This window comes from Spermophilus citellus (assembly GCF_964194105.1).
Source record: "Spermophilus citellus genome assembly, chromosome: X".
Lineage (NCBI taxonomy): Eukaryota > Metazoa > Chordata > Mammalia > Rodentia > Sciuridae > Spermophilus > Spermophilus citellus.
The window spans coordinates 91610175-91637835 of record NC_138190.1 but is presented as its reverse complement, the minus strand read 5'-3'; the positions used below and the strand labels follow the sequence as shown (position 1 = coordinate 91637835).

At 33.6% G+C, this 27661-nt stretch overlaps 1 protein-coding gene across 4 annotated transcripts in view; it reads left to right on the top strand.

Moving 5' to 3' along the window:
• DIAPH2 (diaphanous related formin 2) overlaps positions 1-27661 on the top strand; it is an 813387-nt gene that overhangs the window by 160861 nt on the left and 624865 nt on the right. For all 4 annotated transcript variants that reach the window (XM_081278193.1, XM_081278192.1, XM_081278190.1 and 1 more), the window contains one exon: positions 19399-19538. In XM_081278193.1, coding sequence (XP_081134319.1) covers positions 19399-19538 — 140 coding nt within the window. The remainder of the gene's footprint in view (positions 1-19398; positions 19539-27661) is intronic.

Below are 27661 nucleotides of genomic sequence, written 5' to 3'. Positions count from 1 at the left end.
AGGTATAATTATCATTAAAATTGCCATAGATTACTGTTTAAATGATAGAAACTTCTTTTTACCTAATTGAAATGGTTCTGTACATAGAATTTTTGTATCATTTCAAACAACATTGATTCAAAGACCTATTTCTACATCATTAAAACATTCTATTGGTTGTATAAGATTTCCTTTTAAGGGTCTGGGGTTGTGGCTCAATAGTAGAGTGCTTGCCTAGCATGTAAGAGGCACTGGGTTCGATCCCCAGCACCACCTAAAAAACAAACTAAATAAACAAAGTAAAAGTATTAATAAAAGTCTCCATTAAAAAAAGATTCCCTTTTATGTAGATATCACAATTTTACCTCTTGATTTCTCTATATATGGCTTCTTAAAATTATTAACAGATTTTCATATTGTAAAAATGATGTCATGAACATCATGCTCCACTGCAGTTCAGATTATTTCCTGTGATAGGTTCCTAGGAGTAGCATTCATAGGGGAAAGAGACTTCACAGTTTTTGAAGGTCTTGGGTCATTTTACCATTTTGTTTTCCAGAAGGGTTATGCCAAAACTGCAGTTGCTACCGGCTTTATAAAAGAATTTCCATCCTTATTACTTGGGTAGAGCTTTTAATTTCTTTAACTGTACTCCGTATCAGCATGTGCATAATTTCTATGTATTCTACATTATTAAATCAATCTATTATAGAAAGAATTCACATACCCTTTCAAATCTTGTACAACTTATTCTGAGGGCAGTGAGTACATGGTGTATTTTTCACTTGAAATCTGTGTGCACGTGCATGTGTGTATGTGTACGCACATGTACACTTGCATGAGTACTGGTTTATTACTGTGATATTGCACTACTATGTTAAATTTACAAATGAAAGCAGTTAATTTATAAGTTCTGTATTTTTGTGACCTTGACAATTGAGTTAGTCCTTTGGAGAATAAAGCAGCTTGGATTGCATTTTTGGACAATAAGAAGTGCCAAAGGCATGAGAGAGAAACACTAATGGATACGACACTAGAGTATAAATCAGGTACCTAGGTTCTGTTCCCAGATCCATTTGTCTTTGTGTATCATGGCCAAATTTTATTAAAGAACTTGCCCAATCTGTTAAACAGGGATAGCATATCTTATCTTGCAGGGATACTATTGGGATTACTGAGATATTTTTCTAATACATTTTGTGTTCTTCCAGGACAGTTCTAATATTAGGGTCCAAATGCTAAAGTCTATGTAAAATTTGAATGGTAGAAATTACTTATTATATTTTCAAATCTTTTGTCTCCAGTTGTTTATTTTATGTTTTGATGTCTGGGTACTATGGATTGAACTCAGGAACACTTGACCACTGAGCCACATCCGCATCCCTATTTAGTATTTTATTTAGAGATTCGGTCTCACTGAGTTGCTTAGTGCCTCTCTTTTGCTGAGGCCGTCTTTGAACTCGGGGATCCACCTGCCTCAGCCTCTTGCAACTGGTGGGATTATAGGCTTGTGCTGAAACATCTAGCTTTCATTAATAACCAATGACTTTAATAATTTCTTATGCAAAGAGTAGACTTCACAGGATTTCTCCACATGTAGCAAAAACTGGTATTTAGCATATGAACAATTAGTTTATTCTTTATAACTTTGTAATTTACATATATTATTTTGTATTTATCATATATTGTATTAAAAATCAGATGGGAAACCTACTCTTTAAAATACTTACCATGAGTTAACATGGTAGGTTTAAAAACAGTATACAGGGACTGGGTTGTGGCTCAGCGGTAGAGCACTTGCCTCGCACATGTGAGACCCTGGGTTCAATCCTCAGCACCACATAAAAATAAATAAGTGAAATAAAAGTATTGTGTCCAACTACAACTAAAAAATAAATATTTTTTTTTACAAAACAGTATACAGTTATTTGCTAATTTGTGATATTTCAATTGGAGAAATAGACAATGAAACTAGCATGAAAAATAATTTATCCTCATTACTTGAATCAATGTTTTTTTTCATTTTTCAACATCATATCTTTTTTGATATCACTTTCTATAATTGAGAAAGATTAGTATTTGAAAAAGAAATTTTAGAATAAATGAAATATTTATTAAAATTCTGTTATTAGAAAATGCTATTGTTATCCTCTTCAACCTGCCTTTGAGCTGTGTTTTAGCCTTCTTTGTTTAACTAGTGTCTAGCACATAGTTGTTGCTTAGTAAATGTTCCCTGAATCCACTGGTAGAGATAAAACAAAATGTGATTCATGAAAATAATTTGTTTCCATGAAAACGTTTATACCACAGGAACTCTTGGATTCTTTGGAATAATCAATGTTGTATGTAAAATAATAACACTTTGTACATGTAAGGCAGTTTCCAAGGACTTAATGCATTTACCACTATTCAAAATTCATGTTTCTGTTTTGCATCTCTTTGAACAGAAGTTAGGGTCATCACTACAGCTCTTAGGCTCAGGCCACAACTTTTTCAATAGGACCCTAAAGCTCAGGAAATAATATCAATAATTAATAAATGGCATAGCATCACATTAAACAATTGTGCCCAGAAAGTAAACAATTAAGAATGTGAAGAGAGAGCCAACAGAATATGTAGACATATTTGCTATCTACTCTCTTGGCAGAAGATTAATATCCAGAGTGAAGAACTCAAGAAACACCAAAAAACTGAAATGACTCTTCTAATACATGGACAGATGCATTAAAGAGACACTTCCCAAAAGAAGAAATACAAATGGCCAATGAGTACATGGAAAAATGTTCAACATCTTTAGCAATTAGGGAAATGCTGATCAAAACTACACTGAGGTTTCATTTCACTTCAGCCAGATTGGCAGCCCTCAGGAATATAAGCAACAATAAATGCTGGAGAGGATATGGAGGAAAAGGGATACTTTTATTCAGTTGGTGGTATTGTAAATTACTACAAGCACTGTAGAAATCAATATGGAAGTTCCTCAAAAGTCTGGGCATGGAATCGTTGTATGACCCAGCTATACTCCTGTCCCCCGTATTTATCCTAAAGAATTAAAGTTCTCATACAATTGCAATGAATGCATACCCATGTTTACAGCACCACAGTTTACAGTAGCCAAACTGGAACCAGTCTAGGTGTCCATAAAGAGATGAATGGGTAAGGAAAATGTGGTATATATACATAATGGAGTTTTATTCAGCCATAAAGAAAAAGGAAAAGGGGAAACACTTGGGAATGATATTGGCCAAATTATATTGTTATATTGTGTGCATATATATGAATATGTAACAACAAATCCCACCATTATGTATAATTATAGTGCACCAATAAAAATATGGAAAAAAGTCATGTTTCTGTCATGTAAAGTTTATGCTGTATGTAGACATTTCAGATTGGTTCTATTTTGAGCACTAAGAATTTTTTAAAATTTAATTTATTTTTTATTTTTTCTTTTAGTTATACATGATGGTAGAATGTATTTTAACATATTATACATCCATGGAGTATAACTTTCCATTCTTGTGGTTGTACATGATGTGGAGGTACACTGATCATGTATTCACATATGAACATAGGAAAGTGAGTTCATTCCACTGTCTTTCCTATTCATATTCCCTGTGCCTTCCCTTCATTCCCCTTTGAAGAGCTTTTGCTTTGTGTGAAGCCATACAAGTGAGTATTTTTCTGGGAGAAGAGTGCATTCTAGTTTTTGTTTTATTTTTGCTCTCAGGGATTTAGCTGGTTTGATAGTGGGTCTGAATCATTTTTTATTATTCTAAGAGATACTCTTTTCTCTGAATGCTTTGGAATGTTTCAAATTAATTTTTTGCCATATTTAGTGGTAATGATGCATGACATTTTGTTTGAATTGTCACAAATTAGTTGTAAGATACGCATCTCTAAATTTACTAATGTATATGATATTTCTCATAAAATTGCTTCCCCCATTCAGATTTTTATGCTTCAGTAAATGAACATTATATTGGAGGAACAATGCCCCTTCTCCAACCCTTAGGTTTTATAATATTCTTATAATATAAAGTATATCACATGTTAAGCAATGGATATATTCCTAAGGAAGTGTATAAATCATTAAAAAGTCCCTGTACTGGAAGAAATTTTCTGAATGAGTACAATTTATAGTGACTGTTGGATGAAGTAAAGATTTATTGAGAATAATGATGGAGCATTAAGGAGTCTCAAGGGTAAATAATCTGTTCACCTCTGATATATATGCAGTGACATAGTATAAAATTCAAAAATTTCTAAGTCATATGGGACTTGGAATTCCAGTGGAATATGGCTCTTAGGGAGACACTTAGGTTTTCAAAAATGGGGCTGGGGATTAGCTCAGTTGGTAGAGTGCTTGCCTGTCACACACAAGGCCCTGGATTCAATCCCCAGCACCACCAAAAAAAAAAAAATGTATGTGCATATGCCATGTTTTTTTGTCCTGATACTACCCACTCTTTCTTAAGGGTCTTAGGTAATATCATTTCTCATTATCATATCCTAGAACTGTGGAATGTTCAAGCCATAAGCACTCATAGAGATAATTTGCATAAGAGGAGGGAGCAGATTCACCCAGGGAAGCTGGGTGCTTATGTCTTATGGCACAAAGCAAATGGTAACATGGTTTTTATTTCAACGAGTTTCACTCTTCAGTACAGTGCCTCCTTAATATTACTGGTAGTGTGTTTGAATTGGCAACCTAATCTAGTGAAATCTCTTAGACCATCTTCTCCTCATCTAAGAAGACAGATGTGGGATGTTGACTGGTCAAGGGACTTGCCAGATGAAATGGACTGATTGATGGATCAGAGTGTGGTTCAGAAGGAGAACAGATCCCCAGATTTCTATAAAGTCAGGAATATACAGGTTTGTTTTCAGATCAGGTGAAGGGCATTGATCTGTCTAAAACTAAGACAATCTGACTTAAGTTGAACAGTTTGTTCTCAGTGCAGGTTAAAGAGTGTATTTGGTATGTGATACAGTATTTTAGGGAAACTTGCCACAAATTGTTTCCGTAAAGATTTGTGTCTTGTGAAAAATCATCTACTACACAAATTTGGTGTACATCTGTGTCTGTGAGTACATGTGTATTTGGATGACTGAATTAAAACCTCAAGTTGTATTCACTTATTTATTACACGTATCCATTCCTTTATTCATTCATCCAACAAATTACTAACAAAGTGCCTATGTTCTAGGCACTTTGCAGTGGACTGAGAATAAAGTTTGTTAGACAAAACTGCCTCTAGGGGACCTTTATTTTAGTGAAAGGGGATAATCAAAATATGAATAAATAAAGAAAATGCCAAATAGTAATAAGGACCCTCCAAAGACTAAAACAGTGACATATTTTTAATGATGTTGTTTTAATAGTGAGCTACATCATACAGAATGGGTGGAGAAGGCCTATGTGAGAGAGTGATGTTTGAATAATGTCAAGGAGGTAACCATGTACAAATTCAGGACAAGAGCCTTCTAAGAAGTCAGAAGACACACAGAGTCCCTAATGTGAGAATGGCTTTAGGATATTTCCATGTCATATAACAGATTAGTGATGTGAAGGCTAGTGAGTAGGAATGGGGGGAATGGAATCAGATGAAATTGTAGAAGGAGGTAGAATCAAAATCATACAGCCTTGTAAGCTCCTGGAAGGAGTTCAAATGGAGCAAAGTTTGCATCTACTTGTTTACTTTGCGTCCTCAGATAAATTTCTTAACTTCGGTGAGCTTCAATTTTCTCATTTGTAAAATGGGAATAAGTATTGCTTTGCAAGCTTGTTTTTAAGGATTAGAAAAATAAATATACAGTGACTGGCACAAAGTACACGTAAGAAGTGGATGTCGTGGATAATGATAATAGGCAGTAAATATGCACTATAAACCCATGTGTTAGGTGTAGTGCTGTGTTCTTTATACTTGTTTAAATCCTCAAATCTGTAATATGTATAGAGCCTCAGAAAAATTACTTGTAGAGTTAAATTAAGTAACAGACACTGGATTTAAATCAAATTTCCATGACTCCAACCCTTGTACAATATCAAGAGAGTCAATCATCGATAATGTGTTGGTTGGTTTTACATGTTAATGCAATTTGAGACTCTACATACTTTTAGAGATGAGATCATTTTTTTTTTTAAAGAGAGAGAGAGAGAGGAGAGAGAGTGAGAGAGAGAATTTTTTTTTTAATATTTATTTTTTAGTTCTCGGCGGACACAACATCTTTGTTGGTATGTGGTGCTGAGGATCGAACCCGGGCCGCACGCATGCCAGGCGAGCGCGCTACCGCTTGAGCCACATCCCCAGCCCATGAGATCATTTTTTGATGCTACATGAAGATTCCTGCCAGGCTGGAACTTTTTTACATGTTCACATTTCTTTCAATGCTTAGTATAGTGTCTTGTTCCTTCTAGAATTCGTATGATATTGTTTGACTAAGTGGATCTGTATAACAATATTAAAACTTGCTAGCAACATGCCACAACTTTCGAAGTAACCGAAGGAATCTTCAGGTTTTTTATTTTTCCCCAAAGCACACATCTTACAGCAGTTACTTCTTTGGGTGTGCTTTGTACTTAATTGTACTGATTTAAAATGTCAAAATAGTGCATTAACCTACTGAGCTTCAGAAGGTGCTTTTTTGTTGTTGTTGTATCTTTGTCTTGTTTTGGGTAAAGAATGTGGTATTGGCAGCAAAGCCCTCTAAGTGATGTCAGATTTGGGCACTGTAAATTGTTGTGTTTAATATAGAGTAACACATGAGTTGTGTATTTTATTTTTTTTACCATACAAAATATTATGGGATATATTTAATAAGTTTAAAGACTCATTTTGTAAATAATTTTAAAAAGAGATTATTGGGCATATTAATCACTGAAAATGTTTAATATGTATATACTCCTTCAGATGGTAGGAGGAATGAAATCTTTTAGAGGGGTGTTTGTTGCACTATTAGATAATATTATTTTTTCTTCTAGAAAGTATAGGACATGCTAAATTAATAAATTATAGAATTTGAACCATGAAGAAATTTGTTTCTAAAATAATTATTTGGAGGAAACAGGAATGTATATTTCCTTACATTAAAATTCATAACTTAGGTCTTTAGAGGTAAGACTGCTATGAGCACAAACAGATGGTTGGTAATCTATAAAAGTCATGCCATTATGTTGGGTAATGTTTTACTGTTGTTTATATTGCCATAACCTCTAACTATAGCATGATATACAGCACTTATGGACTGGAACATTGTACTTTTATAAAAACTCTATGAAGACTATATGCTTAAATACTAGCTCAGTATTCTTATCAGGTTGTTCTTTCAAGTTAGACTAGAGCTTTGGGTAAGCAGTATTTCCCAATATTCATTGTATACTATTTGAGAACTAAAATTGGTTCTCATGCGGCACAGATGAATTATTTATCACAAAAGCTTGAATAACTTCTAAATTCATCACTACTATATAAAATAAACACAAATGTTTGAATTTGTTAGGAAAAATCAGTTTATTGAAATGAAACTCAAAAAGCTCAACTTCTGTGTATTCTTAAATTTACATATACTAACCTAAACAAATCATTCCTCTTTTAAACACTAAGTAGAGGACTGTCCCACTAAAATATTATTTGATTCCAAAGATGTGAGTTTATTTAATTAACCTGAGCATTTATAGTCCTTTTTAATGTTGCACTGATTTTTTTAAGGGAGGTTGGCTTACATGAAATGAAAAGTGAGTACCTAGTTTGCATGCATACAAATTAAAATTCCCTCTCTCACATGTGCATTCACTCTTGTCCATGTATAAAATATTTTCTATATTTTTTGCTATGTACTTCTAAAATGTGAGCCCTGATCAGAGATTCTTTTTCAATGAATTCATTTTTACATCAACATATAAAATATTATGTATTATGTACAATATGATGCTTTGATTTATAAATATATTGTGTAATGGTTCAATTTAGCAAATTAACGAGTGTGTTACCTTACATAGTTATTTTTGTGGTGAAAACACTTTGTATTCACTCTATCATTTTTTTAAAATACAATGTGTTATCTTTAACCATAGTTACCATGCTATACAGAAGACCCCTTGAACTTATTCCTCCTATGTATCTATAAATATGTATTTTTCGACTAATATCTCCTTAACCCCTCCTCACCTCTAACTGTCCCAACTTCTGGGAGCCACCATTCTTCTCTCTACTACTGTAAGATCAACATTTTTAGATGACACTTATGAATGAGATCACACAGTAATTGTCTCAGTGGCTGCCTTATTTCACTTAACACAAAGATTCAACTACGTTGTTGCAAATGGCAGAATTTCCTTCACTTTTGAAGCTGAATAGTATTCCATAGCGCGCGTGCGTGTGTGTGTGTGTGTGTGTGTGTGTGTGTGTGTGTGTGTGTGTATCTCACATCAGTCCCATATCTTGGCTATTATGACTCATGCTGTAATAAATAGAGGAGTGCAGTTATCTCTTTAGTACAGTACATTCCTTTGATTATATACCAAGTGATAGAATATTGGATTATATGGTAATTCTATTTTTAATTTTTTGATGATCCTCTGTATATTTTTTATAAGAGCTATATAATTAATATTCCCACTAACAGTGTACCAGCATTCCCTTTTGCCCATATCCTTGCAGTTGTTTAGTTATCATTTGCCTTTTGCTAATAGCCTTTATAATAGGAGTGAGGTAATATCTCATTTTGGTTTTGATTTACATTTCCCTAATGATTAGTGATGTTGAACATTTTTCTTATACAGTTGGCCATTTGTATGCCTTTTTTGAATAATATTTATTTAATTTCTTTGTCCATTTTTATATTGGGTTGTTTTCTTTGTATTGAATTTAGGTTTGTTAGGTTGTTATTGTGTCACATTCTAAGACCTAATACTCAGGGTCGCTCCAGGTTAACTGGACTGGAATGAAATCATCACACAGAGGCAGAGAAATACCTTTTGCTTTGGATCCTGTGATGGCTCCTCTGACCTTGGGGTCTGTGGAAAGAGAGAGAGGAGCATGTGCTGAAACCTTTTATTGGGCGTAAGCCATTCAAATGAGGCAAAGGGTAGGATTACAAAGGAATAGGTGAGTGTAGCTCAACCCCCTTGGGTGGGTGACACCTACACCTGGAGACTTGCCTTGCTATCCCAGCTGGAACGACGCCCAAGTCACCATGAAATGTAGTGATTGGTTATAGCCTCCTGCTTCAGGACTGGAAGGAGTGGTCATTCACAGTGGCTCCCCACAGTATTGAGTTTGAGCTTCCTGCAAATGGTCCTAGAATGCTATGGAAGCCAAATGACCACTTTCAGCTCACTCCTCCCACTGCAGAGCCCATAGGCCCAGGGGAACTTTCTGTTTATTGCATCACCCTAGGATGGGGGAGGTACAGTACAAAGAGAACTGTTTCTCTTATTATTGGATAGAGGAGAGGGTGGCCTTGCTGCCAAATTCTACGATATTCACTATTGTATACAAGCCTGTGGAGAGTTGTTAGTTGGGTTTCTGTGTGAAGGAGTGAAGCCAGAGAACTTCTATTCTGCCATCTTGGTGATGTCACTTGATCATGTTGATCCCCAATAACTACATCTCCCCCATCTCAGTCCTTGAGAAAAAGGAAGGCAAAGAGTAAACTCTGACCCACAGTTTTTTACTTGCCTTTTCATCTCACTTTCTATATTCTTGAGCTCAACTTTGTTACCATTAGTATGGAGATAAGTTTACTCAGTTGTTAAGCACATAGTATTTAGAGATAGACCTGAGATCAAATTTCAGTTTCTGCCACTTACTAGTCAAGTGACTTTTTTTTAAACCTCAGTTTCCGAATCTGTAGAAGTACAGATAACATTAACACTTACCTTAGAGGGGCTGCCTAATCCTGAGAAGCATCTTAGTTGCCCTAGCATTCCTATTACCTTATCTAGATTAAATAAGTGTATGAAGGGACTCCCTAATCCAGTATTTCTAACCCAGAGTCATGATTAGTGCATCATTACATTTTTTTCTGGATAATTAAAAACAAGTCTTTATAAACAAACCCGCTGCTTCCTTTCCCTCCCCCAGTTGCTTCAACATACTCCTTTGCCTGAGTGATCATTTAAAATACAGATATGTTTGTCACTTCCCAGCCTAAACTTTTTTAGAGCCTTCCTCTCACCTATGGCAGTTTCTCAAAAAAAAAAAAAAAAATTAGATCACTTTTAAATGAAAGTCCTTCTCAAAGATCCCAGTGCTGACTTAAAAATATTTTCATTATATTATTTAAGTATATGTCAGTGTAAAATAAGATATAAACTATGGTAATGGCATTATACAATTGATAAAATCAAGTAGACAAGTTAAAACAAAAATAAAACACCAATGAAATTTCAATTAACATGATTTTAGTGATAAATAATTTTCTGAATCTGAATTGCTGTGTACATTATGAATTTACTGTAAACTACAGGCACTTTTGGGCTCTCTGTGCCTATAGCTCCATAGGATGCCCAGCTGTGCCACTTGTGTTTGTTCTGTTTGATCTTTGGTTAAGTTTTGATGAATATAGGCAACATGCTGTGATGTCATTTGGCCTTTACTTTGGTACAAACATATTTTCATATAGGGTTATCTTGTTAGCCTGAGATAATGAAAGTTTTACTTTCCAGTGATATTGTGATCCTAAATGCAGATATGGATGCTGAAATTAGATGGCAGGACTCAGTTAGCAGGTGGCTATTAAGATGATCCGGTTTATATTGTGCTTTGTCATATTATCTTAAGAAATGAAACTACAGAATTTTTAATCACCTTACCGGACTCAGAGACCATTGAGACTAACTAATGTTGAGAAGCATTAGCCCTTAGTTGCAGGTTTTTTGATCTTCTGGCAAATTCTGAAACATGATCTACGTTTTGTCCTCACCATATTCCAAAGATTGTATGCTATGTTATGGCAAGGGTGTATCTTAGCTTCTCTTTACATATCCACATCTTGGACCTCATGGGAACTCAATAAAACTCAATAAATGTTAAGTGGTAATATTCTAATATGAAAAGGACACATAAGTACGATGAGAGAGAACTTTCTGTAAATTTGAGAAGAAACCAAATACCTGAATAATCAATGTGTGTACAGAGCATATAGTGCTCAATTAAAATTTCATACTACAAAAAAGTAAAACTTCTGCTTTAGTAAGACTATGGATTCATACTTTGAATCACAGATTCAAAATGGCAGGACCTTTGAGATCATCTAGCTTAGTGGGTTTAAAACTTCATTTTATTTAACATTAGAACTGCTTTTCCAGAAGAAATAGTATATGGAATATGAATATATTCAGCAGACAAATGTGTAAATACTCTCATTATTTGGGGAATGGAAGACTTGGGGGACTCTGCCAGTGAGCCTTCTTTTTTGCACATTCTCTTCTCACTCCTTAAGACAACTCCCAAGACACCTGAAGGAACTTTATGGACACTCAGAACACAGTTTGAAAATAAGGGTCTACTCTCCTACTTAAGTGATAACATGAATAAATTCACTCAGCTATCAAGTGTAAGAAATATTGAGGAAATTTGCCCACTTTTCTTCTTTTTGTTATAATTCTATTAGGGTGAACAAACAACCTTCTTGAATATGGTTTTGTACTGTCTTCAGAAAGGAAGTCTCTAGGTTCTAGCCTGCTTCCTGAAAATTACTTGCCAGTCATATAGTCTCAGAAAAGTCATGATTTCTGCATAACTCAATTTACACAGCAAAAAAAGTTTTAGTAATATTTCCCCATTGTTGGACTCAAAAGGTGTAGTGTATTGGAAAAGTTGTGTAAGCAGTTTGTGCTACAGAAATGTAAGGCATTGTTTACCTAAATCAGTCTCATTCAATGCTGAGGACACACATCTATTTTCATGTCAGTTAGTGCAGTTCTTTTACTTTTTCTTGTTTGCCCACCCTTTGGATATTTTACTATTGATGCAGTACCTACTATCAGCAGATGGGCAAGCAATTGAATAATTTTTGGTACATTCATTTTGGTTGGTAGCATTTACTAAAATGTTTGGAACGCTAGGGGTTTGAAAATAATAGGGTAATTTTTTGTTTTGTGGGAAAATTTTTTCTTTATTTCATTTACAATTTATAGCTTCATTACCTACTTAAAATGTAGTTTCTATCTAGGTTATAGGAAACATTTATAATCTGGAAAAGTATTATTAAACTGGCTTTGTTACAGTGTCTGAAGTTACTCTTGGAATTGAATCTATAAAATGGTAAAACAGAGGGAAAACATATTTAAATATCTTCATAGGTTTCGCTTCAATATAACAAACACTAATAAAGTTTTTACTATGTTTCTTATCTTTAAATAGTATAGAGAAGAGTCTGGCTGGGCAAAATATGTTGGTTATTTTATTGCACATTATCATTGACCAAATCCTGTACATATTTTAAAGTCACTATTTACATGGATGCTCTTTCTCTCTTTATTTCATAGGGCAGTGAGTAGAGTAAATAAATGTAGTATGATTGGAAAAAAGAAGAAATAGTGTTCTTATTTTATCTCATGGACCATTTGGCAGTCTCGCAAGCCTATGGATACCTTCTTAGAATTGTGTTTTTAAATGAAACCACAAAATACATAATATTAAAAAGGAAAGTAATTACTTGAAAATATACTTACCAAATTATTTTTTTTAATTGACACATTCCAGATGCGTAAAAACTTATGTTTACACAAAAACCTATGTGTGGATGTTTTAGGAGTTTTAGTGATAATACATAAAAGGTCCTAACAGCCCACATGTTCTTCAATGGGTACATGATTAAATAAACTATAATATAGTTACACTGTGGTCAACTTTTCATCCTCAAACAAGAGCAAATCATTGATTTATGCATTAATTTGTATAATGTTCCTGGGGATTAGGCTGAGTAAAAAATGCCCATGCCAAAATATACATGGAGTATGAGTCCACATATATGACATTCTTGAAGAGAGAAAAATTTATAGAAATGGAGAGAAGATTAGTGATTGTCAGGTGGAGAGTTGTGGCAGGTAGGTAGGTATGATTACAAAAGGGCATCATGAGGGATCTTTGTGGCGAGGGAACTGTTCTACATGTGGTAGTGGATACATTAGTGTACGCATGGTAAAAACTGCATAGAATGATATACATATACAACATCCTCATACAAATAAGTGCAGGTAAAAAATTAGTACACTCTGAATAAGATAGCTGGTTTTTACTAGTGTCCATATTACAGTTGTGATATTATAATATAGGTCTGCAAGATATTGCTATTAGGGAAAACAGGGATCTCTTGTAAATTATTTTTTTTTACAATTGCTTTCCTATTTCCAGAATCTCAAAACAATTTTAAAAATTGAGACACAGTAATATGTTTCTTTACAAGATAATTATTGAGTAACAACACAAGGGTGGTAGGTTGTATAACTGGCTTAATTTTGAGGAAGTTATGAGCAAAAATGATAACTGGATACTTCCACAAATGTTCTATATGTGATACCATAGGAAACTATCTGTGATATTTATTGGTTATTAAGTTGCACATGCTGCTAATACCATTGTAACCCATTGCCTCCATTCATAACTGAAAGAAGTACTACATTTACATGAGAGGTTACTGAAAATAAAGTTGTTATATTTCCCCTTCAAATTTACATACTCCCTGGATTGGGATCTCAGGCTAAGAACCCCTGCATTATGTTAGATCTTTTTACATTTAATTATCTGATATATCTTAAGGGGTTCTGTCAAATAAAAAAAATAGACATAAGGCTCATACCTTTTTCCTCAAGTATTGTAAGTAGTTATAAGGGCTCAATAAAAATGGTAGTAGACATACTTTATAGTTTTAAAGATTTACTTGGTGTCATTCATTCATACACATTGTTCATTATAATTGCTTAATACTTATTTTAAAAAATGATTATGATAGATTTTAATTACAGAAGGGCCCACACATTTATTGTTCGATATGAAAGAAAAATGTATAAGATTGATTTCTTTTTATCCGGATTGACTAGTATTTAATATCATAAAATATTTTAATTTGCTTTCATTACCAAATTATTAATGGGTTACTTAGCCTTTTGGTATTGTTATCTCTGAGAATGTCTAGATCAAATGTGGTAGCTTGGTAGTTGTTTTACAAGGAATGAAGTGCATTGTTTAGAATAAACATTATTCTTTGGAATATCACCTTTTTATTTCAGTTAATGTTAAAATTTCAAATTTATTGTCTTTTAAATATGTAGTTATTTGTTATTATGAAGTATTTTCCTGTATATGCTATTAGTTAAATATGTGTTCACAACAAAAGAAAAAAAACAACAGGGCAGCAAAATTGAATGTTTAGAGTTTCTTTGTGTATGTGATATTTCTAATAGTCACGTGTGCTCAAAAAATAATTTAACAGGAGGTGTAGCTCAGTGGTTGAGCACCTGCCTAGCATTCACTTAGGCCCTGAGTTCAATCCTCCCCCCATTTTTTTCCATCAGTATAATTTGTTGGTGAATGCTTAACTGATATACCAAATTTTCAATAAGAAAACAATAAATAATTTCATCACAGAAAACCTTATAAGTACTTCCACTCATCAAATATTTTATCCAGTCACATTTAATTAAATTTACTTAGTCAAATCCTTTTGAGGAAAAAAATGGGATGTATAATCTAAAGAATTATGATGCTTCTACAGTGTATTTTTTTTATTTCTACCCTAGAATTTGGATTTTTTTTTAAAAATTCACATTACTTTCACCCTCTGAAAATTCCTTAATTAAAAACTGTTTCCTGAATGGTAAATGAGGGTATATGAAGTAATCTTATGATAGTCATTTTCTGCATAGATTTTTTTTCTTACAGATGTTAAAATTGATAATAGATAGTAACTTTTACCCTTTATCTTTCATGCAATTAAAATACTTTTCAATGAAGATTGCAAATGAAATTATTTGACATATTACAGTAAAGTTAAGATGCTTTTTGTATTTTTTGATAAAAGATAACTAATGCTCTTCCTTTAAGAGTTGTTTTTCTTATATACGTAGAAGCCATCTAAAAGTTTGGTAATATATTCAGAGTGATATCGCTCACCAAATACATCATTATCAGAATAAATAAGAACACTTATTTTGTGTTCTCTTTCTATCCTTGACTCAAAGAACTGATGATGAGGAAAATGATTTTTCAATTTCTCATGTTTTTAAAGTTATAGGAGTCTCTTAATGAAGTATACTGTCAATCTTTGTAGATATAATTTCAAATTTGTTAATCAAACTCACTTGTTGAAAGTAAAACTTGAAACTTGACTACATTAGGGTTTCTAAAACATGATAACAATAATATTATTGTTTTTACAACAATATTGTTTTCCTGTTTGAATATGATACCACTGATAGTAATTGCTATCTCTGTGCACACTGTAGCTGAAAAGACTTGTGTACAGTCAATAGTTCCATTCAGTGTCCATGGCAAGATATTTTTATAGCTAAGAACTCTGAAACTTTTTCTCAAGTTGTAAATAATTCTGAATTTACATTAAAGAATGAAAAATAATGATTATATTAAGTATCTAAACTCAGAAGTAGTTATCTCTTCTGAAAAGTTAAACTGATCTTTTTACAATATTGCTGGCTTGTTTTGGAAATTAACATTTTATACCAGAATAAGGGGAATGTGTGATTATTAAACACACTGAAAGTACCTTTAAGTTCTTTGTGTACTGTTTTACAATAACACAAGCACAGTCATACTGACAACTATCTATATCCTAATGATTTTCAAATTAAGGAATGGCTTCAAATTAGGAAAGCTTTTTGTTCACCTAGCTTTGGAATAGCATGATGTACACTAATTGCTAACTTTGTTGCATTATTTTTTAAAGATCAAATGGGCACAGTGGTAATTTTCATTAATCTCATACAGAGCAGCTAATTAAAATTTCCATTATTATCCATCCATTATCTAGTTGTTTCCTTTGTTCAGTATCAGAACAGGGTTTTAATAATAAGCCATTCTTGTGTTACAGCCCTATTAAGTATGGTGAGATTTAGTTTAATATGTTGTACTGTTTTGTTTTTAGGTGATTTCTTGAATATTATGCTGCACCATATTGATTATACTGAGGATGCATCAACACTTTGACATTCTGTAATAGAGATTTCAGAATTAAATACTTGTTGCTTCAATTTTTTAAATTCAGTATTGGGGGAAAGTAGCATATAGTGGATAAAAGAATAACCTGCAGATCAGAGTGCATGTGTTTTAGTCCTGCCACCTCACTAATTATGTGAACTTGGTGATGATCTGAATTCTTTATTATTATAATGGAATATTAGAAGAGCTGATCTTCAAGGGCCAGTCTGGCCTTAATGTGCAATCATGTTTTCATAATTTCCCAATATGGATTTCTGTTAAAACTCTAAAGTCTTTCTAAACTTATAATGACAGAGTATCCTAAATTGTGTAATTTAAACAAGTTTCTAAGTCTTCGTGGTGGTGGTAGGGATAAACTCCAAGGTGATGGGCTGGCCCAATTCTCCATAAACACTGTCTCAAATGTGACCATATGCCCTAATTAAATCAACCCAATAGAAAGTCAGTTAGAAAAAAGGAACTGACATTTTCTGTGTCTGTGAGAGTGTATGTATGTACACACACACACACACACACAGACAAACACACAAAATGCCTGTCTTAATCCTCATAGTAAACCTGAGTGGTAGGTATTTCTTTACCCTTTGTCATGGTTGAGCTAATTGGGTTATAGAGATCAGTTAATAATGTTCCTGGAGATTGCCAGAAGATAAATGATTAGAACCATGAATCAAACAAGGTGGTAAAGTCTAAGTTGTCCACAGCTCACAGTGTCACAGTTTACCTGTTCTGTACTCAGCATTTCTGAATATATTCTAACTGCAAGTTTCAGAACCTATAATATTCTGAAGGAAACCTAAACTAAGCTTAGATGCTCCAGCATGTTGAAACTCATCATTCATTCACCTATCTCCCTCCCTCCCTCCCTCCCTCCCTCCCTCCCTCCCTCCCTTCCTTCCTCCCTTCCTCCCTTCCTTCCAGGAAATATGTATTGGATGCTTACTGTGTGACAAACACTTTGTTAGGATCTCAGGATAGAGTGATAAACAAGGCAGACAATATTCCTACCTCATAGAACTCATGTTCTGTTGTGGAAGACCCAGTAAAGAGCTTGATAACTAAACAAGATAAACTTACATTAAGCTAGTACTGTCAATGAGATCTAAAATGTTGTAATGATACTAGAATGTGGAGGGGAGACTTAAAAGATGTGAGCCAGCAGTGGAAAGGTTGAGCTGGATCTTTCAGACAGAGAAAATGGCAAAGAACAAAAGAAGAAGCTCTACATACAAGCCTGGTTCTACTGTAGGATCAATAGGGATCTTTTAAACCTATTGATTAAGAAAATAAGTTTGAGGATTGTATGAAATTGATATGAGACTGTAGACTGTCAAAATTTTAACTTCTTGTAGTTTTCAGACTGGGGCATGCAGTGAATATTTCCATTCATTGTTGTGAAAAGTGAGTTGGTTGAGCAAAAATATTATTTCAGAATTATGATACAAATGTCTACTTGCTGTTGTTACTTGTTGAATAAGAGATGGGTAGATAAATTGCAGGAATGTAGACATGATTTCAAAGTGATGCTTTTACTATGCCATCTGTGTGGTGATTCATCCATAAACTTCTTGAACATCTACTGTATCTGTTAACAAAAAAAAAGGGGGGGTGCTTGGGATGTAGCTCAAGTCGTAGCACACTTGCCTGGCATGTACGGGGCACTGGGTTTGATCCTCAGCACCATATTAAAAAAAAAAAGGTGTTGTGTCCACCGAAAACTAAAAAATAAATATTAAAAATTCTCTGTCTGTCTCTGTCTCTCTCTCTCTCTCCCTCTCTCTCTCTCTCAAAAAAAAAAAAAGTCTAGTCAGTGATTATTGCACAAAGTATGGGAGCTAGAGTGTGAAACTATATTTCTTCTTCTGTAATTGTTATTAGTAAAACCAAGAATAGCACATTTTTGTTGAGGCTCACTAAATTCAGGCACTCTGTTAGGCACTTGGCTTACATCGTGTTTCCAGTGTGGAAGAGATAGACACACATGATAGCTTCTACTGGAATATGTTAGATACTATAATAGTGAATATAGCCACAGTATTATAAGCAAATAGAGTTTCTTTATATGCTGTAAGCCTTTTTCAGACTTTTAACATTTATTATTTAATGGAATTTATTAAAATTCAAAAATTAAAAATTATTTATAATTTCTATATTGTGGAGGTATTTCTTAAAAAGTCAAATAGTATGAAACTCTAGGGAACCAATTTCTCATTATTAACACATTGTTTTTTAACACATTGTTTTTTAAAAAAATCGATGTACTCTAATGATATAACTTCTACCCAGTGGGGGTAATTGGCTTGGATACTCAGTATAAACTTAGGGTAATTAGTATGAACTTGGGAAAAGGGAATCTAGCTAGAGTCTTAATTCAGGAGAATACATTTATAGCATAGGAAAGTAACAGTTATGACTGGGTATGTCTAGAATGTGAAGCTATGAGTTATTAGTCTAGTGAATGTGTTGATGGTGTTTCTCTCCTAGTCTTTTCCCTGAACTACTTATATAGTTATAGCAAGGTGATGAAGCTAAGGAACTGTGATGAGATAATGAGTTCTGGAAGTAACCCCATGTATATTAGAAATTAAGCTAAAAACTAGTAGCTATCAGATAAATGAATTTAATGACTTTTTAAAATTAATCTGCAGCCTGGGAGTAACAGGAAGGAATACCTTGGAATTAGTGAATGCTTTACACTCATTTAATTATTTAACATTCTAATTGGAGATTATATTGTTTTCCATTTAATAAGTGTTTTCACTTGGTTTTTGAGATGTGATATTCTGATATATCTTTCAGTTTGTTTTACATATTTTGTGAAATTGAATATGAATATCTTAACTAGGAAAATTAATACGATGATTTTTTTAGTGTTCATTCTTTGGGTTAAAAGAACTGGGTAATCTTAATCCTAATGCCTGAATTTTAAGTTTAGACATAAGTGAAACTTCATATAATTTAGGTCCATATTCTCTTTATGTCATGAGCACCAGCAGTGGAATTTTCTTTTAAATGATGATGAGGAGGATGTTGCAATATATACGATACAATTTTACCCCTCAGTTCTTTAAACACTTTAAGATCTGCTTACAGAGATCAAGTATGTTTAAGTGCCTAGTACTGCAAACATTTTAGATGGTAAAGTATTTATAGATTTATATATTCTATGCATTGTTTACTTTTAAGTGTTTAAAATATAACTTGTTTGTTTAAAGTTGTCTCTCTTTTTTAATAGGGTGGTCTGAAAAACAGCAAGCATGAATGTACCCTGTCTTCACAAGAATATGTTCATGAATTACGATCTGGTATTTCAGATGAGAAACTTCTTAACTGCCTAGAATCCCTGAGGGTTTCTTTAACCAGCAATCCTGTCAGGTAGATGGTTCTTATGATTTTGGTATGATTCATACAATTCATGCTATATGTTATTGTTTGGGGAATATAATCAGTTATATTAACCTCAAGATTTTGCTCTGATATTAACTAATACAATAGCAATGTCTGAGCATTAATTTGTAAACATTTAAAAATATATCTAGTTAATCTGGTCTTTAATAATGTGTAATTTTTAAGGGTACATATATTACTTGAATATTAAATTATACTTTATTGTGTAAAACAGAGATAGAAATTAAATATCCACATTTACATGGAAAGCTATCTGTGTATCCAGATAAAGATTGTAACATATTTATTTATAAAACAAATTAAGTATATTTAGCTCTAGAATTTTATTCACTTTAAACCTGAGAGTTATATATAATTTCATATACTTTAACAATTTTACATATACTATTCACATATTTCTATAATTTTGAGATAGAAATGAAATTATTTTAACCAATAGAAGAAATGAGACAGAATATATTAACAAACTATTTAAAACTTTACACATTTAGGCTATTACATAGCTCAAAATTATTTTTAAAGAACAGGGTACCTACCAGTGATGGATTGTAGAAACTAGTATTCCTTTATTAACCATATAAAGCCTTTAAATTAATATCCAAATTAAAATGTATATAAAGAAAAAAATATATTGCATTGTAACACTGCAACACTTTAAGATCTGCTTACACAGTTGCTGGAATCTTGAGTTAAGAATTTACTAGATAAGAGTATACAAAAACATGATTTTATTCATGTTTTTCTTAATATTCAATAGGCTCAAGTCTTGTACCTTTTTGATCTGTACACAGAGCCTTGAAAATAATTTAGAGCTCAGTCATTCAGTTTGGATATATTTATAAATTCATATATATCAGTAATTAAAATATTAGTGCATTTTGCAAAATAATTGGAAAAAATTTATGACAAAATTTAAAAGACTGATAAATATGCATTTTTGGAGTATGATAATTGTTTATAGGTGCCTATTTTGCTCTTTCTTTCATAATGCTTTTAGTAAATGATTTGAGCAACTGGTGTGAGTGGAGAACAGTAACCACCATGTACACCCACTCCTACACAATATACCTGCAGCACCCTATGTTAGCACTCAGCACTTAGGTGCTCCATAATTTTCTATTGAACAGTAGATTGATTGAGTAAATAAATATTTTAATAAGTGACTATGGAAGTTGTGACATTCAGAAATAAATGGGGAAATTATTGAAATTCATTTTTTATCAAAAGAATCAGGAAAGCTTGAAATTATGTGTGCATCTTTTAAAATGCAGAACAATAAGGAGCCTCATATCCCCAAAGGGTTAATAAATCAAGCAGGTGCCTGGCAGGCCCTGATTGGCTTGAGGCAGCTGCATTCCAGTAGTTGATTGGCTCTGAAAGTAGTGTGGTGTGGCTGTGTTGTACATTCCATTGTTGCCCCAGGTAGATCTACTAGGCAGCCTGTGGAGCAGCCCTGACAAGAGACAAACTGTACCTCCTCTCCTGCTGAAGCTATCTTTAAGATAAAAGTGAGTGTGTTTGGGGGTTATGGAAGTATCTCTGCTTTGGATGGGACCAGTGGAGGTAATGGCCAACAGTCTGAGGGAGGCCTAGCACCTGCTACTTAGATCCTAAGATTCAGGGTCTGAACCCAGAACATTTTACCTTGTTATTTTAACTTGTTGACAATATGTTAAAGATTAGGGGATTCAAGGTTTCCCATGTCTCCATTGTGGGGACAATCAGATGGGCAGTGGGGCTCCAAACTGTATTTTTTACAAAGTTGATGATATGAACTCAATGCAAGTTGAGGCCAGGTAGTGCTTGGCTCACATAAAGCCAAGCAGGGGATTACTGAACTGCTAGTAGGAATATATGCCAAAGTGTTCAGTGTCCTCAAATCATCTGTGGAAGGAAAGAGTTTAAGGTATTGAAATTCCTAGTCCTAGAGGGCATGAACCAGTTCATCGTATATATTTTGGAGACCATCAAGACACATGTGATGGTGGATAAGGCTCTCCATGTGTCCTGGGGAATGTGTGTCCTGGTGCAATTAGAAATGGATGATGCCGCTGGGTGTAGTAGCACATGCCTGTAATCCCAGTGACTCAGGAGGCAGAAGCAAGAGGATTGGGAGTTCCAGATCAGTCTCAGCAATTTAAGGAAGCCCTAAGCAATTTATGGAGACACTGTGTCAAAATAAAAAAAAATCAACAGGTCCAGGGATATGATTTGGTAGTTAGGCAATCCAGTTAAATTCCCAGTTCCCCCATCCTCACCCCCAAAAAAGGATGATGCCAAGGATTACCCCAAAGATTACCTCAACTTCATCCAGAAGAAGGTGCTGCTTTTGATTCACAAGTGTCCTCTGTAAGAAGGAAAGAAGAGCTTTAGAAAGCTGCATACTGAGCTCTGCAGCTTGAAGCTTCAAGGTTATCAAGCCTTGATCATCAATCAGGTCAGATTGATCATCTGGCCATTGAGGGTCACATTTATCCCTATGGATCAGGAACATTTTAAATCTGTTGGTTGAAACAGCCAAAATAACTTTTCATTTTCTGAAGACCCTTGCCTCCAGTTGTGAGTAATTTTGACCTGTTGACTTAAAGGGAAGTGGAATTTTTCAAAAAGATCTCAACTGGCATCATTTGTCAACTTTTGTAACTGGTTTGAACTTTTTTATGTTTTTCTAATTATATTTGAAGTTCAGAGGGAGATGTAGATGGATAAATTGGGGCTTTTGCAAGATTTATCAGTAAGATAAAAGAAACACTTGAGGATAGATGAATTTGGGAGATAAAAGCTATGGAAATAGTTGAAATTTATTATTTAATTGTGTGCAAGTTTCTTTCTCTGAAATATCTAATTAAAAAAAAAACAAGTCAGGGATTCAGCTAAGAGAAAAAAATTAACTAATTTTTCATTAGACTTATTTTTCATGTTTGGATAGCTTATTATGGATATTATTACTTCTTAAACATAGTAATTGATTAATTCAAATGTGTTAAAAATAGTAACTTATGAATCAAATGCTCACTTTGTTTATTGTGAGTTGCTCTTATACCATAGATTCATGTTTTCTTAAATTAAGATTATGCTATAAATACTTTCATTTATAGCATAATTTATTTATTTAAATAAATCATTTATTTAAATAATTTGAATAGATAACATATTACGAACCTGTCATTTAAATTATCAGACATTTTTGAAAACTCTGTCTTCATAAGCATAAGAAATGCTCAACTATCGTTTGTTGAAAAATATTACTGTCCTGGAGAAAAATGGGAGGCAAGGAAGGATACATTTCTTCATCAGAATTGCAGTGCTGAAAGAAATAATCTGAGTGACACTTATCATTTATACAAATGCAGAAACGTAATATCTAAGATTAAGATCTGATGTTTATACCATAATATAGGTCACTATCTTAATTGTGATTTGATTCAACTGGCCAGTGGATGAATAGCCAGTTTTCTTTTTCCTACTCTAGTTGTATACTTCCAGAACTAGGAAAAAACAAACAAACAAACAAAAAACGAAGTTGCTTTTGTGCCTGTGAACTGATATATTGAAGTATGTGTACCTGATTATAATGTGGAAAAGCAACCTTTCCCTGTCCTCCCAGGGGAAAAGTCCTCTATGATCCTTTTGGTGTTATTAACTTCACCCTGTTTATTCTTCCTAATGAAGTTATGTGCTTTACTGGGATTCTGCTGTAGGTAAAGGACTGGAAGGGAAGACTAGATAAGGAAGTCTAACTATAATATGAGAGGAAATAACAAGCATTTTTAGGGAGAAAATAATTGTTGCACTGTTTTATGTACATACAATTTGGGACATGGTAGATGTGTCTTAATTTTAAAGACTCATTGTAAACTACCTGCCTGGCCTGCATACTTTTCCAATTTTGTTTAGCCTGGAAATGACTTGGCAGACACTTCTCTTCCTCCTTGGTCCTGACCTGTATGTGAGCCAAAATTTGGAGAATAAGAGACATATTATGGAAAAATACTATGGATGGTTTTGGGCAAGAAAATCTAAGCATGACAAACCTGAAAAACATAATTCATGATTATAATCCACTTATAGTTTTTTTTCCTGTGTCTCATAGGCATATGGGATATAGTTACATATATTGAAGTGGATTCTAAATTAACTATAAATAAATTTAAAATTATTGTCAAGTCAAATTTATTTATTATTACCGTTTATTGTTACTGTTGTCATAAATATTTTTGATCATTTTATACTTTTACCTACTAAATGTAGCAATATTTTGAGTATAATCTAAGAAATATAAATTCTTTCATTTTGGTAGTTAAATTTTGAACTTATCTGCTGATTTATTGGGGATGATACTACTAGTGATTCAAATGCCATATGAAATATATTTAAATTTGCCATTACATGATAAATTAATTTTTTAACCAATAAGAGTTAATTTTCTTTGGCAATCTCTTAAATTGAATCAGTTCCAGAAATACCACTTAATGTTGTATATGGCCTGCTTTTACATATCCCATGGCTATCCTATAAAGAATAGCAAAATAAATTTCCCTCATCCAAATAGGACTTGTTCATATGGAGCTTACATTCTAGTAAGGGAAATCAGACAATATTTTTAAAAAGGATACCTAAAATGTGATACATGCTGTGGAAGGGATGTTGCTATTTTATGTCAGATGGTCAGCGAAGGCCTCCCTGATTTTAATGACATTGGGAAGAAGTGTAAAAAAGTGCAGGAATGTGTAAGAGCAAATACTGGAGATGGAAGCATGCTTTGGCATGTTCCAGAAATGTCAAGGAGACTAGAGTATGTAAAGTCATATAATGTAGAGTTTTGAAGCCACTGGAAGAACTGTAATTTTTATTCTGAGTGAGCTGGGAAGCTGTTGGAATTTTTGAGGAGAGGAATGACATGACCTAGCCTACATTTTTAAAGGATAACTCTGGATAAAGGAGGGAAGCTATGTTATACATTGTAGCAAGGGAGCTACAAATCCCACAGGAATTCTAGGGCCAGCTTAGTGTAGCTGTGCTTCATATAGGCTAAGATAGAAGGTCATTTAATATCAGAGGATAGTACCAGAACTCAGTTATTTTTGTCATGAGCCTTCCTCAATCAGCCACAGAAATTTGTGGCACATCACTCTGAAATTCCAGTGTTAACATGGACTCTCTATGAATTGGCTTGTTTTTTCTCATATTTATCTGCCTGACCTTCTGATTTATATTGCCCAGTTTAAAAGTCTGAAGAGCAGATACTGGTCCTTATTGTTTCTGCTTAGGCAAAACTTTCCATGCCAGGCCACCTAGCAGGCCAGATTAAATGCTTGTCCATGGGTCAGATGCCCATCCATAATCAAATCAGTTTTGCCTTTGGTGAGGGTGTGGGAATCAAGATGATGAAGTTCAGAATTTATCCACCTAGGACACTTCCCTAGGAAGGTGCTTTATGGGGAATGCTCCTGCTAAGAAGGGTTTATAAGCTTGTTAGGCACCAGGTAATAAGGCAACTTTGATAAGAGGAGAGGGAAAGTTACTTTGTAGAGAAATTCTTGAGGTTGAAGAAGATTATCTTTTTTTTTTCATTGTATATATTCTACATGAATGTATATTGTAGCATAAAAGTTGTGGCATTACAAGTTGAGTAAATGAAAAAAAAAAGTGAAATGCTGTTGCTGCCAAGTATTTGTTGTGTGCCTGTATGTATATGTGTGGGTTTTAAAGAGAGGAGAAAAAAGCAGGGAACACACTAGTTTCTTTTCCATTCAGTTTCCTGAAAATTCTTTTTCAAATTTTAGCAAATTTACCACTATGAAGTGACCCTCCTTGGCCTTTTTATCTACCATTTTAATTGGGCCCAAAATTCCTTTTTTTTTCTTCTGATAAGGGGATATTCTCCTCAACATACTTCTCAAAAAGAAAAAAAAAATAAAAAAAGAAAATCAACAGCAGAAATAAAAATCTGATGGTGGTGGGGAATGTGTTTATGTAATGTGGTTAATTATGTTCTCAAAGTGCAGTGTTGGATTTTTCTCTTTGGAATTCACCATGAACATAGGCTTTGAATTTACATAAAACTTGTAGAATTCTGTGCTACAGAATGGAAACTTATTTAACTTTATTAACACAAAATTTCCAAACATGATTTTGTTAAAAATTTAAAAAAACCCTAACTTTTTATTCCTTGAAAAACCTCCACATGTATCACTACTAGATTGAAATCTACCATAAACCATAAGACTTTGCTCTCTAGCTAACTTCCACTTCAGAAGTCATAATCTCCCATACAGAAACAACAAATAAGCAACCAAACCAACATATCAAACAGCTAATTAATCTTCCTACTGGACAGAAACAAATATGTAAGTGAAGGCAATGGAGCAACAACATAAAAGTCAGAAAAAGTCAAAAGCAATATAAGAATTAATCCAAGAATAAAAATAATTTATATAAGAAAGAAGCTTCACAGAAAATAAAGAAAATTAACAAAGGAAACGTAAATCACCTCAGTGTGCAGTGTTTTTTTTAATGCTTTATTTTTATTTATTATTCTTGTACATTACATTAGAATGTATTTTCATGTATTATATATACATGGAATATAACCTCCAGTTCTTGTGGTTGTACATGACATGCAGTTAAACTGTTCATGTATTCATGTATGAACATAGGAAAGTGATGTCCACTTCATTCTACTGTCTTTCCTATTCTTATCCCTCTTCCCATTTTCCTTTGTCTACTCTAATGAACTTGTATTCTCCACCCCTCATTGTGTGTTAGCATCTGTATATCAGAGAGAACATATTCAGCCTTTGGTTTTTTGGGGATTAGCTTATTTCACTGGTAGGATAGTCTCCAGTTCCATCCATAATTTTATTCTTCTTTATGGCTGAGTAATATTTCACTGTGTGTGTATACCATATTCTCCTGTATCCATTCATCTGTTGAAGGGCACCTAGGTTGGGTCCGTAGCTTAGCTACTGTTAATTGAGCTGCTATAAACATTGATGTGGCCACGTCACTATAGTATGTTGATTTTAAGTCCTTTGGGTATATCCTGAGAAGTGGGATAGTTAAGTCAAATTGTGGTTCCATTCCAAGCTTTCTGAGGAATCTCCATACTGCTTTACAGATTGGCTCCACCAATTTGCAGTCCCACGAACCATGTATTTAGTGTTATTTATATAACTGTAAAAATTTGCCTGAAATTAAACAGAAATCATTGACTATAATTTTTAAAATTTCTTTTTTAATGTAAAATTTTTAAATTTATATATGACAGAATGCATTACAATTCATGTTGCATATATAGAGTATAAGTTTTCATATCTCTGGTTGTATACATAGTATATTCACACCAAGTTTTGTCTTCATACATGTACTTTGGATAGTAATGTCCATCACATTTCACCATCATTAATTACCCCATGCCCCCTCCTTTCCCCTCCAATCCCTCTGCCCTATATAGAGTTCATGTATTCTTCAAATGCTGAATGTTTTCTTTGATATAAGGGGGCTGATTTTTAAGAAATTTCTTAGGGTTTCTATAACATTCACCACAAACTGGTGTGGTAAATGTAACTGGATGAAATTTATTGTTGGAATTTTAAAACAAAAATTTGATTTTTCACAGTTTAGGTAGCCAGATGTGTGAATCAAGATGCCGGGGGTAGCTTCCTCCAAATACTTTAGGGAGGATCCTTGCCTGTGTCTTTTCACTTGTGGCAATCCTTGGCTTGTGGCATCATAGCTCTACTGTGGGCCTCCATCATCAATCACATGGTCTTCTCTATGTGCCTGTGTCACCTTTCTGTCATTTGAAAAAATATTTATTTTTTAGTTGTAGTTGGACACAATATCTTTATTTACTTATTTTTATGTGGTGCTGAGGATCGAACCCAGGGTTTTGCAAGTACTAGACGAGCGCTCTACCACTGAGCCACAACCCCAGCCCTATCATTCTGTCTTTTATAAGGACATCATAACTGCATTTAGGGCCTACCATGATACAATATAAATGTTACCTTGATTCTTACCTTAATTATATTTATCCTATTTCTGAATGAAGTCATATTCTGAGGCTCTGGGTGGATACTGTTCAA